At 43.6% G+C, this 15,743-nt stretch overlaps 1 protein-coding gene across 2 annotated transcripts in view; it reads right to left on the reverse strand.

The window, feature by feature from the left end:
- The window catches only part of LOC138511235 (myosin-IIIb-like), a 686,303-nt gene that overhangs the window by 427,225 nt on the left and 243,335 nt on the right, over nt 1–15,743 (reverse strand). For both annotated transcript variants that reach the window (XM_069626778.1, XM_069626777.1), the window contains exon 4: nt 11,559–11,661. In XM_069626778.1, coding sequence (XP_069482879.1) covers nt 11,559–11,661 — 103 coding nt within the window. The remainder of the gene's footprint in view (nt 1–11,558; nt 11,662–15,743) is intronic.

Below are 15,743 nucleotides of genomic sequence, written 5' to 3' on the forward strand. Positions count from 1 at the left end.
AAAAACTTTGTCAAAGGGACGTTATGGTAAAGTTGCGCTACTAAAAACCTATGAAATTCAGTGAAAAAACTTTGTCAAAGGGACGTTATGGTAAAGTTGCGCTACTAAAAACCTATGAAATTCAGTGAAAATACTTTGTCAAAGGGACGTTATGGTAAAGTTGCGCTACTAAAAACCTATGAAATTCAGTGAAAAAACTTTGTCAAAGGAACGTTATGGTTCCAAGTAAAACCGAAAAACCCTTGAAATTCGCCAGTTATGGTAAGCTAAGCAACCATAACTCGATCACAAATGTCATTGATGACATCACTGATGACATCACATGTCTGGCTCACTCTTTTTTCTTTTGCTGACATATCTAGGCCACATGGTTTTCTTCAGTAACAGTCAGAAACTAAACATTTTATTTGTAGGCGTATCCTTCAAGTAGGTTCTTACAGTAATTTTGTTAGAGTCCAGTCACATCATATGAAACATATACATACGGGAAGACACAAGCTTGAAAGACAGCAATCCTTTTTGTGCATAAAGATAATCAATAGACTTATGAGCACTTTCTGATAGTTCTGTTTTTTTTATGGCTGTACTTTCCCTGTGGGTCCAATCACATCAAGTGATACATATACATAGGGTGAATAGCAGCTTTGAAACAGCAATCATTTATTTGCATGAAAATAATCAGTTAAGTTATGAATTGTTTCTGCTACTACTTGTGCTTTTTTGCTAACTTCACTTTCCCTGTACATACCCATATTGGTATGTGTTCTTGTGTCTTTGTGTTTTGTCTATAGTAATGTTTTATTAGCTACGTATTACATATTTCACAGTACACAAAAATCTTTTAAGAAAACAATTATCATTTCATTATTCAACATATTAACATTACGAATATTATACCTTCATCTTGTACACTGCACACCATGTTATGTTTCTGTATCAGCAGCTTAGTATACTAGATAGAACCCCATAATAGAATGCTATTTATATCAATGCATCGTTCAATGCACTAATTAGGGTATATTTATTGCAATGATCCTTGACACTTGTTTCGCAACATTATAATAAGAATCCCTTGTACACATATTTAATGAAAAGTACATACACATGTGATGTCATCAGTGATGTCATCAATGACATTTGTGATGTCATCTTTGATGTCCTGGGTGTTAGTCTTAGCAGTGCACGGTGGTGGTGCGAGTTATGGTTGCTTAGCTTACAATAACTGGCGAATTTCAAGGGTTTTTCGGTTTTACTTGGAACCATAACGTCCCTTTAACAAAGTTTTTTCATTGATATATATATATATATACATACATTGATAAAACTTTGTTATGGGGACTTTATGGTTAAGTTGCACTAATAAAAACCTATGAAATTCAATGGAAAAACAGTGTTACAGGGACGTTATGATTATAGGTAAAAAAGTGCTCTTCCTATGGGTTTAGCAACTTAACCATAACTACATGGCCGCTACCGCAGGCTCTATATATATAATGACAGTGCCAATGTCTTAGTTCAGAGACGATACATCGATAATCTACTAATGCATTGGAATGGCACCTACATACATATGACAGTGTCTGCTGTTAATCTCAACAGCCACTACAGCAACGTTACAGATGCCTGCACTTCTGGCATCAATATCCTCCCTGTATAGACTTAACCATTTGTCATAGTGAAGGTAACCTATATACCAATCTATACAGGAAAGACCAATCACAATTCAAATTTGCACCAGAGTCATTAACATGTCAACTATTTGTAAGTTGGTCTTCAACAATTTCCCATTGGTTACTGCAGTCATCTATACAATAACAAGACCAAGTTTGGCTTCCAAAAGGGGGAAACCCCATAGGAACCAGCACACCCAATCCCTTAGGAAGAAAGACCACTGCAATAATGGTATTACTGTATTGTGGGGATAACCTCATACAGGGACATTTTCCCTGCGACTACTGCATGGTATATACGTTCACCAAAAGAAAGGTGGTGTTTAGGCATGGACGTTTCTCCTGTAAACTGTCCACAGCAATTGTCACCGGAAGAAGGTCATCTATGTGATAAGTGTTCTTGCATCAAACTAAGCCTAGATGATGCACCCAGCCTTGGCATTTCCTTTTCGGGAAACATCGCACTAGGATGAACCGGCTCCATTATTAGACTCCTAAGAGGAGCGCTAAGCAATCGGATTCAGGTCTATCATGGACTATCTTGGAGCTAAGTTATCAGAATGCGGAGATAAGCTCTTTCATTAAACATTACTCAGAAGAGAACCATACTGTAACCTCATCCTTACAACCCACATTGATCAAATAAACAGACCATTTGGCACAGACATTAATTTGTGTGACATTAAACAATGGCTGTCTTCTATGCGACACACACCCTATTCAGTTGGTACCCTGGATACAGACTTGCCAGTAGTTGTATGGAAGTGCGGATAAATGACTCCACCTTTTTGCATGATTGCTGGGGGTAGTGGTATTGTTAAAGTGGTTTGATATAGACATTGTACTCTCCAGCTGCGATGCTCAGGGTCTACTTCAAAAATAATGTTCTTCTGTGAGATAAAATTCCACTTGCGAGAAAGGGCTCGGAGACCCCTACATTGGACTATTTACGTGTCCATACCACCCAATATAGCCAGAGGGCATTTTCTTCTTAGCGTGACGCAGTATGAATGTCATCGATAGCGATATAGAATACATCGCTTATGAACTCACTCTTTGAACTATGGACAGTCATAAAATCAATTGAATCTAAATAGATAACCATTTTGCATTTTATAATTTAATAGTTTTAAGTTTGGTACATTTTTAAATTGAGCATTTATATAAACTAAACAGATAATTTATGTAGATAGGATTAATTACGTAAGGGCTCATCTGCATTAACCAACATATTGATGTATTTGGTTTTACGCGATTTGATGTTTGTATTTAGTGTGAAACGTCATTTTAACTATCACACACTTAATATTAATGAAAAGAATATACCGATATCCAAACTTTAAGAGAGCAGTCACATTATAGAATGGGACTGCATACACTAGTATAGGTCTTGATGCTTACATGAGAGAATTTCATAATGGGTTATGCCTGCTGGCTGTAGAGACACCTCACGAACATGGCTTCAATATGAACACAGTGGGCTGACGTTCCTGAAAATGGCATTCATGTAGTTTTCAAGCCAGTACATGACTTGAGACATTTGATGGACACACCAGAATATTTTCCCCAGGAAGACTTATCATTCCACCTGTGGGTCATCAGCTGAACTAGTAAATGAGAAGCCCGCCAGACGTTGAGTACAGCCATTCCTGAGTCAACCATAGGCCGCCATTTGCCTTTTATTTCTCTGTATTTCTAGAACACTTTGGAGATTCAATGTTCTCCCTTTTGGAAATGGAGACGTAGCGGACGGATAGCGGTTTGGAGTCAACTATGATTAACACTGATTTTGGTGCTCACGTGATGGGGCTTACTGATGGGTCAAACATATGCACATAAGCTTGCAACCCTCTTACACCCACCTGTGCCTTATTGGGCAGGATCCCCAAGACTGAGCTTGGTGCAAAGTGGGGAAATCTGCGCACTACTCCGTGCAAGGAGATGGGCTTCCAGCACGGATCGCAGCGCTGCATGCAAACGCATCCCGTGGTGCTCAAAGCTGGGTGGTAAATGCCACGGGGACACAGAGACCAGCTGAATGAGCATTATCTGGGGAGGGGTCTTCAGTTGCCCACCCATTGGCTCCGCCGGAAAAAACAGCCAAAGTAAAAGGAGGGTCCTCGGGGTCCATGTACACAATCCAAGTAGCCCTTGAGCCCATAGACTCTTTCACAAGACCTATTATATAAGTAATTATATTTGCCATGAAAGGACTGATTTTATTTATTGTATGCCGTTTGATCGAAAGGTCACATATTAAACCTAGAATTATATTTTCTGCCTTTTGCACTTTTTAGAACTGAGAAGATTATGGCCGCTGTACTAAGATCGAAATTGGGAAATTACAGATAAGACTCTTCCTCTGAAGCAATACAGTTGACCAGAAGCGTAAGAGACCCAATGAGGAAGCATCCGAGATTCCTGCGCACGCCGATAAGAAAGCGCGTCTATCTGTAACATGCAGAAGCATTTCTTATCATATTGGGGACACGATCGGTCCACAACTGCAGTGCTCTAAACCTGGTCTATGAGAGACTGAGATTATTTACTTCCCCAACAGAAGGCCCCTCCATGTCTTTACTCTTCACTTACTAATTTGGTGATGTGGAAGGATGATACGCATGAGATGAAATAAAGATACATTTATTACAGCATTAAGACATCACTATTATTGATCTAAATTGCCCAATGTTGTTGATCAGAGATGCAATGAATCCCTCTGCCTCATCACTTCTTCCACAGACGGGGAGTCTTCCGATGGAGCCAGGGAGGTGAGGCCGCTAATTGATAGTCCCCCCTGGGGGTGATACTCTTGCCTTCCTCATTTAAACACACTTCTATTCATCCCATTCTAAAGAAACCTTCCCTTGACCCCTCTCTTCCCACACATTTTCAACCCATTTCTCTCTCCCCCCTCCCCCCATCTCTCTAAGCTTCTTGAATGTCTTGTCTATTCCCAGGTCTCTACTTTTGTCACTGAAAACTCTATTCTTCCTTGTTACCAGTCTGGCTTTCGTCCTCTCCACTCCACTGAAACTGCCCTCCTTGCTCTTTGTGAGTCCCAGCTTTCTGCTAGTTTCTCTAAACACTCTTCTCTTTTGAGTCTATTTGATTTATCAGCAGCCTTCGACACTGTGGATCATACTCTTTTTGGGATCTCTGATTCCGTCGTAGGTTGTTTTCGTTCATATTTATCAAACCAAATGCATATGGTACCTTGGGCTGTGTCCTCTTCTGACACACTACCACTTCTTCGTGGCGTTCCTCAAGGTTCTGTTAGGATCTTTTCCTTTCTCTCTCTACACATCTCCTCTTGCTGCTATCATCTCGCCCTTTGGATTATGCCATCATTTCTATGCAGCGGATACCCTGCTTTTTCTGTAATTTTCTTCCTTTTCACCTTCGATTCATAATAATCTTACCTCTTGTCTTCTAGCTATAAAATCCTGGATGTCGGAAAACATTTTCTCATCTTAAATGCTACTAAAACTGAAGTTCTCTTTTCCCCCCACTATAATATTCCTTCTCCTTCTCCTCCCTCTTGTCTCATTTCCTCTTTCGCAACTACCCATTTCATCTTTTGCTCATACTCGTGGTCTTTATCTTGATACGGATTTATCCTTTTCTCATCACATCTCCATTACCTTACGTACTTGTCGCTATCTGTTTAACATTCGCAAATCTCATACTTTTCTTTCGTTTGATGACACCAAGCTTCTGATTTCTTCACTTATCTTTTCAAAATTATTTTATTGCTCTGCCACACTCTTTGGACTCCCCATCTCTCACTTCGTCCCTTTAAAGCCTGTTTTCAATGTTTCTATTAGTCTCCTACACCTTCTTTCCCCTCGTGACTCATTTTCTCCACCGTTGTCTTTTCTTGGCTGGCTTTCATTTAACTCATCTTTAAATCTCTCTATGGCCTTGCACTTGCGCCCACTTACCTTTCCTCTCTTGCCTCTTTTTATTCTCGTGCACATGTTCTTAGTCTCAATTTCTATTAGGAGTTCCTCGTCCCCCTGTGCCCAATCATGATTTCGCTCTTTTAATTTGCTAGCACCTTCCCACAGGAATGCTTGTCCAGGTTTTTTTCGTTCTATTTCTTCTTACTCTCTATTTTGGACTACTCTTAAGACCCATCTTCTTCCCGTAGAACGATAACCATGAACACCTTTTTGTAGTTTTTAACCCTGCATTTTATTGTACTGTTAAGTATATTCTCTGTTCAGCTCTTTAGCTGAAAGCGCTATATAAGTCACAAATAAATACAAATACTCAGCGGGAGGATCCCTTGGAAGAGGTGAAGTCTATCGAGGGAGAGCGCGGTATGACAATTACCACTCTACCCTCAAAACCACATCACAACACACACTGTTAGGACCATTACACTCTCATCCTCTATACCCCCTCTTTCTGCTCCTAGTTACTTTTTGCAGAGTAGACCCATCTGAGTATGAGAAAAACCATTCTGCGATGCGGAAGAGTAAAGAAAGCTGTTGGTCTGTAGATATTGACATGAGGAAGAAGAATAGAGAAGTGAAGAGCCCTTCGCGGAACCAAGCGGCCAAAGATAAAAAGAGAGAAAGGACTTATCTCGTGGTCTGATCTTCCATGACGAAACTGCGAGTTGGAGGGAGCTGCCGTGGAGAGAACAGCGACAGAAGGAGACCGGGAGACTGAATAGCAGGCATACACATGGATCGCAGTGTTAGAAAAAGTTATCCTGCAGCGAGAGGAAGAGTGGAAGAAGATATCACTGTACCTGTGAGGGAATCAGGGGTGTGGAACTGCTGCACTACTTCCAGGGGCGAGAGAAGCAGAGAGCTGGCGAGAGAAGCCCAGAGAGGCCTAGAGCCAGCGAGAGAAGCCCAGAGAGGCCAAGAGCCAGCGAGAGAAGCCCAGAGAGGCCAAGAGCCAGCGAGAGAAGCCCAGAGAGGCCAAGAGCCAGCGAGAGAAGCCCAGCGAGGCCAAGAGCCAGCGAGAGAAGCCCAGAGAGTCCAAGAGCTGGCGAGAAAAGCCCGGAAAAGTAAAGAGCTGGAGAGAAAAGCCCAGAGAGGCCAAGAGGTGGCGAGAGAAGCCTGGAGAAACCGAGAGCCGGCGAGAGAAGCAGAGAGCCGGCGAGAGAAAGCCGAGAGCCGGCGAGAGAAAGCCGAGAGCCGGCGAGAGAAAGCCGAGAGCCGGCGAGAGAAAGCCGAGAGCCGGCGAGAGAAAGCCGAGAGCCGCTCCCAGTGGTCAGATGCCAAGATTTACATTTTCCCTTCCTCCGCTCCCGGTGGTCAGATGCCAAGATTGACATTTTCCTAAATCCAATTGCTGCTTTGTCTTCAGTTTTGTAATTCGACTTCAAAAACAGAAGCCATGGGAAGTATTCCTGTATTTTATTTTTTAACCAAACAACTGACTTCCAGTTTGTATTACGGAAGTACTTTAACTTCCAAAAATAAGGCATGACTTTCACATTTTTAGCTTGTGAATTTTATGGCAGTCCCCGAAAAGGAAACTGACTAATTGGGCAAAAAAATAAACAGGATCTCAACGATGCGGAAATCAACGTGAAAGCTGCCACAACACAAGACACAGCAGATTAGTTCCCCACTGGAGCCTTACCCCCTACAAACGCAGAGGCAACCACAACTGTGCCTCACATTTCTCCTCCTGCACGTAATACCCACGTAATATTGCCTTTCCAAAACAAATATAATCATCAGTAATTGAAGTTGTGTAAACATTCAAAGTTCAAAAATTGAGTCAACATTCCATAGTGCACTAAATACAATTCAAACAGAATATTCTCAAATATGAACTTACTCCTATATTGTACAAAAGATAGCTAAAGATCCCAGGTGTATACATTAGGATCAACAAGTTTCAAACTTTACAAAGACTTTCTTCAGGTGGACATGCACGACCAAATTCTTCCATATCGTTTAGTGCATCTTAAGCCGGTGGGCTTAGTCTCGGACAGGATCACATTTGTCCACATGTCCTTGTGAAATGCTTCAGCCCTATCCAACCGCCTGCAGATTAGGCTGTTTCTAGAGTTAACATGAAATCAATGTCCAAGTTTAGAACCCAAGACAGACTTCAATGCAAACTAGAGTTAGGAATATTGATGCACATGATGGATGATAGCAAAAAAATCTTACAATTTGGGAGTAGATGCATGATGGGCCAAGATGGGGAATTGTTCAAAAAACGGAGATAGATCAACTGGGTACGACACCTACGACCAGCGTGAACACCACCCCAATATTAGCCATTACAATATTTGAAGGAAGAATTAACATAAATGCTAATATTGAAAACAATCAGCATATCATTTGGAAGATATACTTATCCATTTAGTAATACACACATTCATTTGGAAATCGATTACGTGATGGCTTATGAGGATATCCAATCGCTATATCAACAAATAGTTAAACAGCAAAATATGGGTTTTATATCTAAAACATAATGGTCATAGTTTATTCCTGAAAAAGCCGAGGAGGGGGAAATATATGTAGGCTGCTTGTGGCCGTTTTTTTTTTACAAAAAGTTACTATCGAGCTCATCATGGAACTCATTGACCACTGAAGTATTATTAAAAGTATCTATAATATAAAAGCCTAGTTATTTTTGTTCAAAGATTACACATTTCTTCAATCAATAGGACTAGCACATTAGTCAAATTACTTTCATGATTGGGCCAAACAAATTTCAAAGAATAGCGCGCCCTCAGAAGACCCTCAAAGGTATTGTGTGGATCCCTCCGACAACGTTTGGATGAGGAGACCTTTTCAATGTATAGATTGCTTATTCAGTTTTATATACATATGTCTCAAGTCTTATCAATTAATTAAACAAAGAAACAAAGTGTGGCTATAAATTAAACCAGCTGGTGACTGAATTGGGAAAGAAGGGTTTAAACTAACCACATCAGCATAAGGACAAGCTTAGCACTGTCGGGCACACAAATGAACAAACGGCTGTCTCGATCAAATAGGCTTCAGAGTTTTTGGATGATGTAGGAGTTTGTCCCTCAGTGCATGGCAATTCCGAGTGAAGTTCCCGATTCACACAGATCTAAAAGAGTGAGATAGTCGATCTATCCATACTGGGCGGAGATGGCCAAATTCACAGGCTCCTCGGATGTACACCAGACAGGGGACGTGGATAATCAACCAGGGTCTTCTATCTTCTACAATCCTGTAACCAAAAGACTAGAGGGATGCTGGGACTTTATGTGTTGTGGGCATCGGGTGCGGCAAGCCAGCTTAAATACTTCAGTATCAAGAACGCTTACCATGGACTACTTTACTTTACATATATGCAGATTAAAGATTTCACACAGAACTTGATACAACTACCGATCACTATTTCTGCAAACTAGACATTCCTCATAAGAGACGTTTGAGGGCAAGGAATCCATCAGCAGGTTTTGGAAGTACATCACAATAACAGAAAGAGTGTGTAGGAGCTTGCGTCACGAAAGTGGCTAACAATTTTCAAAAAGCAAAAACACCAAGGCATTTTTAGCCCGCCAAAACTATTCCACGTCATTAATCTAGTGGCTCACCATAGAACTCCTCTTTACACAGTTATCAATAGGTCATCATAACAGTATTTGATGTTATTACCGTAATTACTACCCACATAATGTGATACTTCATGTAGGACCTGGAAAGGATGGCAGCACGGGGCAGCCAGGAGCAGTATCAAACCCTTGTCGGAAGCTCCTCCTCAGAGACATACTGTGTCGCGAGCTATCCGCTCCCCCTACAGTATATTCTCCACCTACACAACTAACTCCTGCCCCAAGCAGGTCCCTCTTCACATCAGGCACCAAACGCGTCACACAATGGTCTACAAGGAATGGACGATAGGACTCAGCTGGTCAATCTTGCCCCAGTTGGTATTCGGCATGCTCTTCCCAGATAAGATGAGGCATGCCGAGATCCACTCGGCATTAGCCGCTCTATTAGTGTTGATAGCCTGGGAATCCACAGTGGCCCCGCATTTCTCTGGTACTCGGTTGAAGAGCTCCTTAAAACGTCTGTGCAGCAAGAGCAACTGTAGATGCGCTCACACAGGGATGTTGCTAGGTCAGAAAAAAGATCTGGGGCTACGTTAATGTCAGGACTGTCGGGACTCGGGGCTTGCTAGCCTTTTGGTTGTAGCCCCTGGGCTTCTAACCGGGGCTACAACCAAAAGACTGCGGGCTATAGCCCCCCTCACCCCCCCCAAACCCCTTAACAACGCCTCTGTACAGCAAGTGTTTCTTAGAATTGGGCCAAGCGTAGTAGAGTACAGGGCAGGTGTCCTAAGTATGAACTCACTGTGACGCCATCTTGCACGTGTTGCCAGTTTGTAGATTTAAGAGTATGCCCACTCCTTTCGATGTTGCTCATATCCCCCATTAATGCGTTACACTTTTATATGTTTTGAGAACATTCATCGGCAGAGTGGTACTAACCGCTAATTAAACCGCACAGAGTTGTCACATTTCCAGGAAAATGTAATTAAATGAATGTGGGGTGAGGCACGTCTGAAAGACCTTTGCTCTGGGTAAGGGCCTTTCCATCAGACTCTGTCTAGGTCCATAGTAGGAAACCTGCGGCCCTACAGATATTTTTAGCTACGACTCCCACGATCCCGCCCCATGGACTATACTGGCTAGGGGTGGTAGGCGTTGTAAGCTGTATAGTGTTGCGTGGGTCAGTAGCTCTCCCAGTGACTAGTCTACAGAAGGAAAGATGCTCTGTTCTTCTGAGATGCAGGTAAGTCTTAGGACTTGGAGGCTTTTGCATCCAGTGCCCAGGAAGCCTCTGCCAATGGCCAACCATAGAGCACTCACACACATCCCGCTCTCGCAGCATTCCACTCATCAGCACAGTCAAAGCATCACACATGCATACAGGGCGGCATAACGCAGTGATAGCCGACGGATCATCACAGACCAAAGCACCTGGAGGATCTGGTAGAGGTCCTTATTCTGTGAGCTGGATCTCAGCGCGGTCACAAAACAAACTTTTACCATACGTTACGATTCAGATCTTACAAATCCTATTGGCCTGTTCTACAGAGAGCAGTTACCAAAATGTCCCAGGCTGCACTTCCCTCCCTAATGTATCTGGCTTCTTCCGTTTCTCAGCCATCTCCTCCTCGAGAGACCCAAGTTAGGGGTTACTTTAGAGCACCCATTTAACACTGCATGCACACCCTTTGTTCTTCATCGACCTGCCAGAATTAAAGCTCTAGCTAAGAATACCCCTGGCTAATCTCGCGCACCTTCCGGCATCCCTCCCACAGCCACTGTGGGCCTCTGCATTGCCCTGCCTGCTCTTACCTGAAGGATCTGCTGCTCCAGCTGCGGGGTCCCCAGGCAGAGCTCCAGCACCTGCCGGCATCCCTCCCACAGCCCCTGTGGGCCTCTGCATTGCCCAGCCTGCTCTTACCTGAAGGATCTGCTGCTCCAGCTGCGGGGTCCCCAGGCAGAGCTCCAGCACCTGCCGGCATCCCTACCACAGCCCCTGTGGGCCTCTGCATTGCCCAGCCTGCTCTTACCTGAAGGATCTGCTGCTCCAGCTGCGGGATCCTCTGGCAGAGCTCCAGCACCTGCCGGCATCCCTCCCACAGCCCCTGTGGGTCTCTGCATTGCCCAGCCTGCTCTTACCTGAAGGATCTGCTGCTCCTGCTGCGGGATCCTCTGGCAGAGCTCCAGCACCTGCCGGCATCCCTCCCACAGCCCCTGTGGGCCTCTGCATTGCCCAGCCTCCTCTTACCTTAAGGATATGATATATGATATGGTATTTATAACGCGCCCATACACAAGTGTTTCAGAGCTCCAGGACTTGCGAGCATCCCTCCCACAGCCCCTGGCATCTGCACTGCCCAGTCTCTGCTTACCTGAAGGATCTGCTGCTCCAGCTGCGAGGTCCCCTGGCAGAGCTCCATAATTTGCCTCAGCAGCAGTTTCGTGCTCTCAGTTTTGCCGGCACCGCTCTCTCCGCTGCCAATAGAGAAAGAGTCATGTTGGACATCACTTAAGAAACCTGGCCGCTCAACACCTTAGAATGACATCTCCTGGTGGCATTAATACAGCTGCAGTTGGCATAGTTTATGAAGATCACCCTTGGCACAATGGCACTGGAACAAAAGAGTTTAAGTGATGGGACATACCCGGGGACCTTCTAAGACTCCTAGACTACATTTCCGGTCTCGCTGAGGCAGCCGGAAGTGAGCAGCGTGGCGACGACAGACTGATATGTGCCAGAGGGCTTTGGTGAAAGGATAATATGCCACAGCATTCCATCAATCGGGATTAAACTCTTCCAAAATAAATTCAAAGTAACTCGATAGGTTCCAAAGCAGGTGCTTTGTGAAACTATTAAACTCCTGGATGGTCATTATTTGTGTTCCTTCCCAGTTTGACAATGGCCTTCCTTGCTGCAGAGAAAGAGGGGATTGATGGAAATGACCATAACCACCCATCAGCTGTGTTTCTATAACATAACATGTTCCAAGCGAGTCCAGGATGGATTTCATCGTGGGCATTTCATGGCACCCCCTGTGCAGGAAATCAAACACCACCATTCCAAATGTTTGTTTTTGCGTATATTCAATTCATAAAGCACCGTACAAGTAAAACAGAACCATTATGAGCAAACTGAATAACAATCTACAAGTTTAGAGAGCACTCCACTCAAAAGAAAGAAACAGAAGAAAGACTTTCTTTAAGTAACGATTGAAAAACAGAAGGGGGAGAGGCAGCACAAACTTGCAACTGCAAAGGGTTCCAAAGCTTGAGGACAGCAAGAGTAAAAGTTCATAAACGAGATTGGGCAAGGGGCGAGGAAGAGACAAGAGAAACTGGGGCCCGGGCAAAGAGAGCGGGTAGAGCATAGAAAGACCAAGATGAGAGATGAGGGTCAGCTGAGCCATGGAGACCCTTCAAGACAATGCTAAGAAAGTGAAAATGTGTGTGGGCATGAATTGAAAGCCAGTGCAAGAGCAACAGAAGATCACAGTGTCAAACAGAACAGGAGACGAAAGTGATGACGAGTGTAGCAGGATTAAGTGGGAGAAAAGACTGACATTTTGAGAAGTCGAAGAGGAAAAAGAGAGCAGTGTGTGAAATAAGAATTGAAAAAGAAAATGAGTCTAAGAACGCCAAGCTTTCGGGCAGAGGTATACAGAGATAAGACATGAGGAAAAAGATCAAGGAGGGACTGTATACATCCGTGGGCTGTAAATCACCCGTTTATACAACCAATCCTCTTCCCCTCATAGTAAGATGACAAGTACCTGCTCCAGGACGGATTCTGCGATGGCTTAATGTATTTGCCCTCACACCCTGTGTGCACAACGCTTTAGTTTCTATAGAAATGGGGTCACTCTGCATCATTCTATTTATTTGTGAATTTATTTGGGTCATTAGTGACCTTTGCCACAAAGCTCAAAACTGACCGTAGAGGCAGGTCCTTTTCAAGGTGCTCTTAGAAAGATGCAATGATTATGTTGGAGGAGGCAGGCTGAGCTGCGCAGGGGTAATGCAAGGGGACACTTGGTGACAGCGAGTGACATTGAGGCGCTGGCCCAGTAATTTCATGCACACCGTGAAGGACCAGTAGTAAGGCTCAGACACAAGGGTGGCATGTTTTAGGGTACAGACTTTTATTAATCAAGAAAGGTTGGGCTAAAGCCTCTCTCTCCCTAAATCTAAAAGGGGTTTCCCTGCCTCAAAAGAACTAGTGCTAACAGGATGTCCAAACATTTAAAGTCTGTTCCACTTTAAACTAATAAAACGGTGCAAGGGTCATATCACTCTAAAGAAAATTATGCTAATCAAGGCTACAAATGTTCTCAGCCAGGTGGGCTTCCAACGGATTCAATAAATTAACGTTCCATACCCCTAGACGTCAAAAGGAAAAACGTCTTTCCAGTTTCCTCTCATGCAAACACAAAGGATTCTCCAAAAAGTACATGTTCTCAGTCCTAGGGTTCTAAACCCCTCTCTTTCGAGCCTTCTATTTGGATGCAAATCCCACACTCACAATAATTGAGAGGGGTCTTGGTGTACTCTCCTGCCAAGACCCAGTTATCGCCTGTATTGTCTTTCTTACTTGTATAGTGCTCCCGCCCCTTTTATTGCAGATCATCCTTGGGATCTACCTTAGGGAGTAAGAAATTCAAAGCACAATGTCTAGTTGGATGGTCCTTCTCCCCATAAGAACAGCGATGTTCATGTGTAACAAGAAACATGTTTGGACATCTGGATAACTCTCTTTATGGTTCTCTTCTTTTTTTATATAAGGTTATTCTATGACTCTCCTGGAGATCTCGGGTATCCCTTTTTTGTCCACATTTGGTCTACCTGGGAGTTGGTCTCTAGTAGGCAGTTAGGGAAGAGGGGACTTCAAAATCTTCCAGTTTATCCTCCTGGAGAGAAGGATCTAGAATCATTTCCCTTAGTCCAGACATAGCCAGGAGAATCCCTGATAGGAGGGTAAAGGACACCTGGGAATTTAACTTCCTCAGTTGTGTGGGTTCCATAAATATTTCCCAACAACCTTTGCATGCCAACTCCTCAGTGTAACATTACAACTTAATTGAAGAACCGCAAATTCAAAACGAACAAATTATGTTTGAGCTATCTGCAAATAGAAAGTTTTTAATGCATCACTTCTATGCTAGGTGTTCACTCCCTAATCCGTTTTGGATGGGTTCCCAGGAACCTCAGGTTTGACTGTTTGAAAAGACCAATCACAGGCTTGACTGTTTTTGTGCTCCCCGCAAGGGAGCTAAAACATGGAATGGAGTGATTTGGAAAGTCAGTGGTGATTTTTCTTCCGATGGTTCGGATGTTTCAAAGTTTTTAGGGTTGGAACTGGTGTTCACATTGCTAAAGGGTACCTCTAATTCCTTGAATTCCAAAGTATCATCGCCTTGGAAGGATGAGGTAAAAACTGTAGCATCAGGGTTCCCTTTCCCCCCTGGAAAGAAGGCCTCTTAGATTTTGGGGAATTTAGAGGTTTCATCCCTTCCCATGAAAGTCTGGACTCGGGCTGATCATAATTAGAGTCAGAGTTTTGCTTTGCCTCCAGCTTAGAACCACACAAAAATGTACTTGGTCCCACCGGGTTGTATCTCTGGGTTCTCTCCATCTCTCTTCCTAACATTTGTTTGGGACTGAGTTTCCCAGAGGGTTTCAAACACTAAGACTACTACCAGCTCACCCCACTTTATCTTTATCAGACTGTAGGATAAATTTAAGAGGTCAATTTGTATCAATTTGTATCTCCTCTCCATTGGGAAAGAGGCAGCACCACTTAATGTCCTCTTCCATCTACTGTCACCTAGAGGAGTGAGATAGATAAGTGAGTTGGTAGTTATCTCTAACCTTAGTGCTGGGGAGATGATAATGTTGTGCTTACTGGGAATTCAGCACCCATGGGGAAAGAAAAGATTATAAGTATTCCGCGCAACATTTTTCATAGTGGGTAAAATGGCTTGTGCAGTGAAGGGGAAAAACCGGACTCCCACTTGTTGGCCCAGTGGGCTCTTGAGTTCTCTCTATAGGACCCAGCCCACTGGTAGATACCATGATCTGTGCGGACCTTTGCCCAGGTGTATAATTTGTGGGACTGGAATTAGTCTTCATCAGTCTAGACATTCTTGGGGTCCCCCCAGTGTGTGGCAAACAGGTCAGATCCCACCTGTGACACCATATATGAGGTACCAGTAGTAAGGCTCAAACACAAGGGTGGCATATTTTGGGGTATAGATTGTATTAAAAAAGAAAGGTTGGGATAAAGGCCTCTCTATCCCTAAATCGAAGAGGGGTTTCCCTGCCTCAAAAAAACGAATGAAAACAGTCAGGATGTCCAAAAATATAAAGTCTGTCCCAGTCATGTCCCCAAAATGGTTTGAATCTTCGGGGCAGTGAATTCCATCTCAAGGATCCGGTAGCCCATGGACTTGCTCGCTGTTCAGTTGTTTTTCGATAGCTTCCTGCATCCTTCTCGCTGTCTGCTCTAGCTTTGGCATTGCTGTGGAGAAGTTATGACGCCCCTGTGTCTATTTGGTACGTGC

The sequence above is a fragment of the Ambystoma mexicanum genome, chromosome 6p, assembly GCF_040938575.1.
Source record: "Ambystoma mexicanum isolate Mex_15411 chromosome 6p, UKY_AmexF1_1, whole genome shotgun sequence".
Taxonomy (NCBI): Eukaryota; Metazoa; Chordata; class Amphibia; order Caudata; family Ambystomatidae; genus Ambystoma; species Ambystoma mexicanum.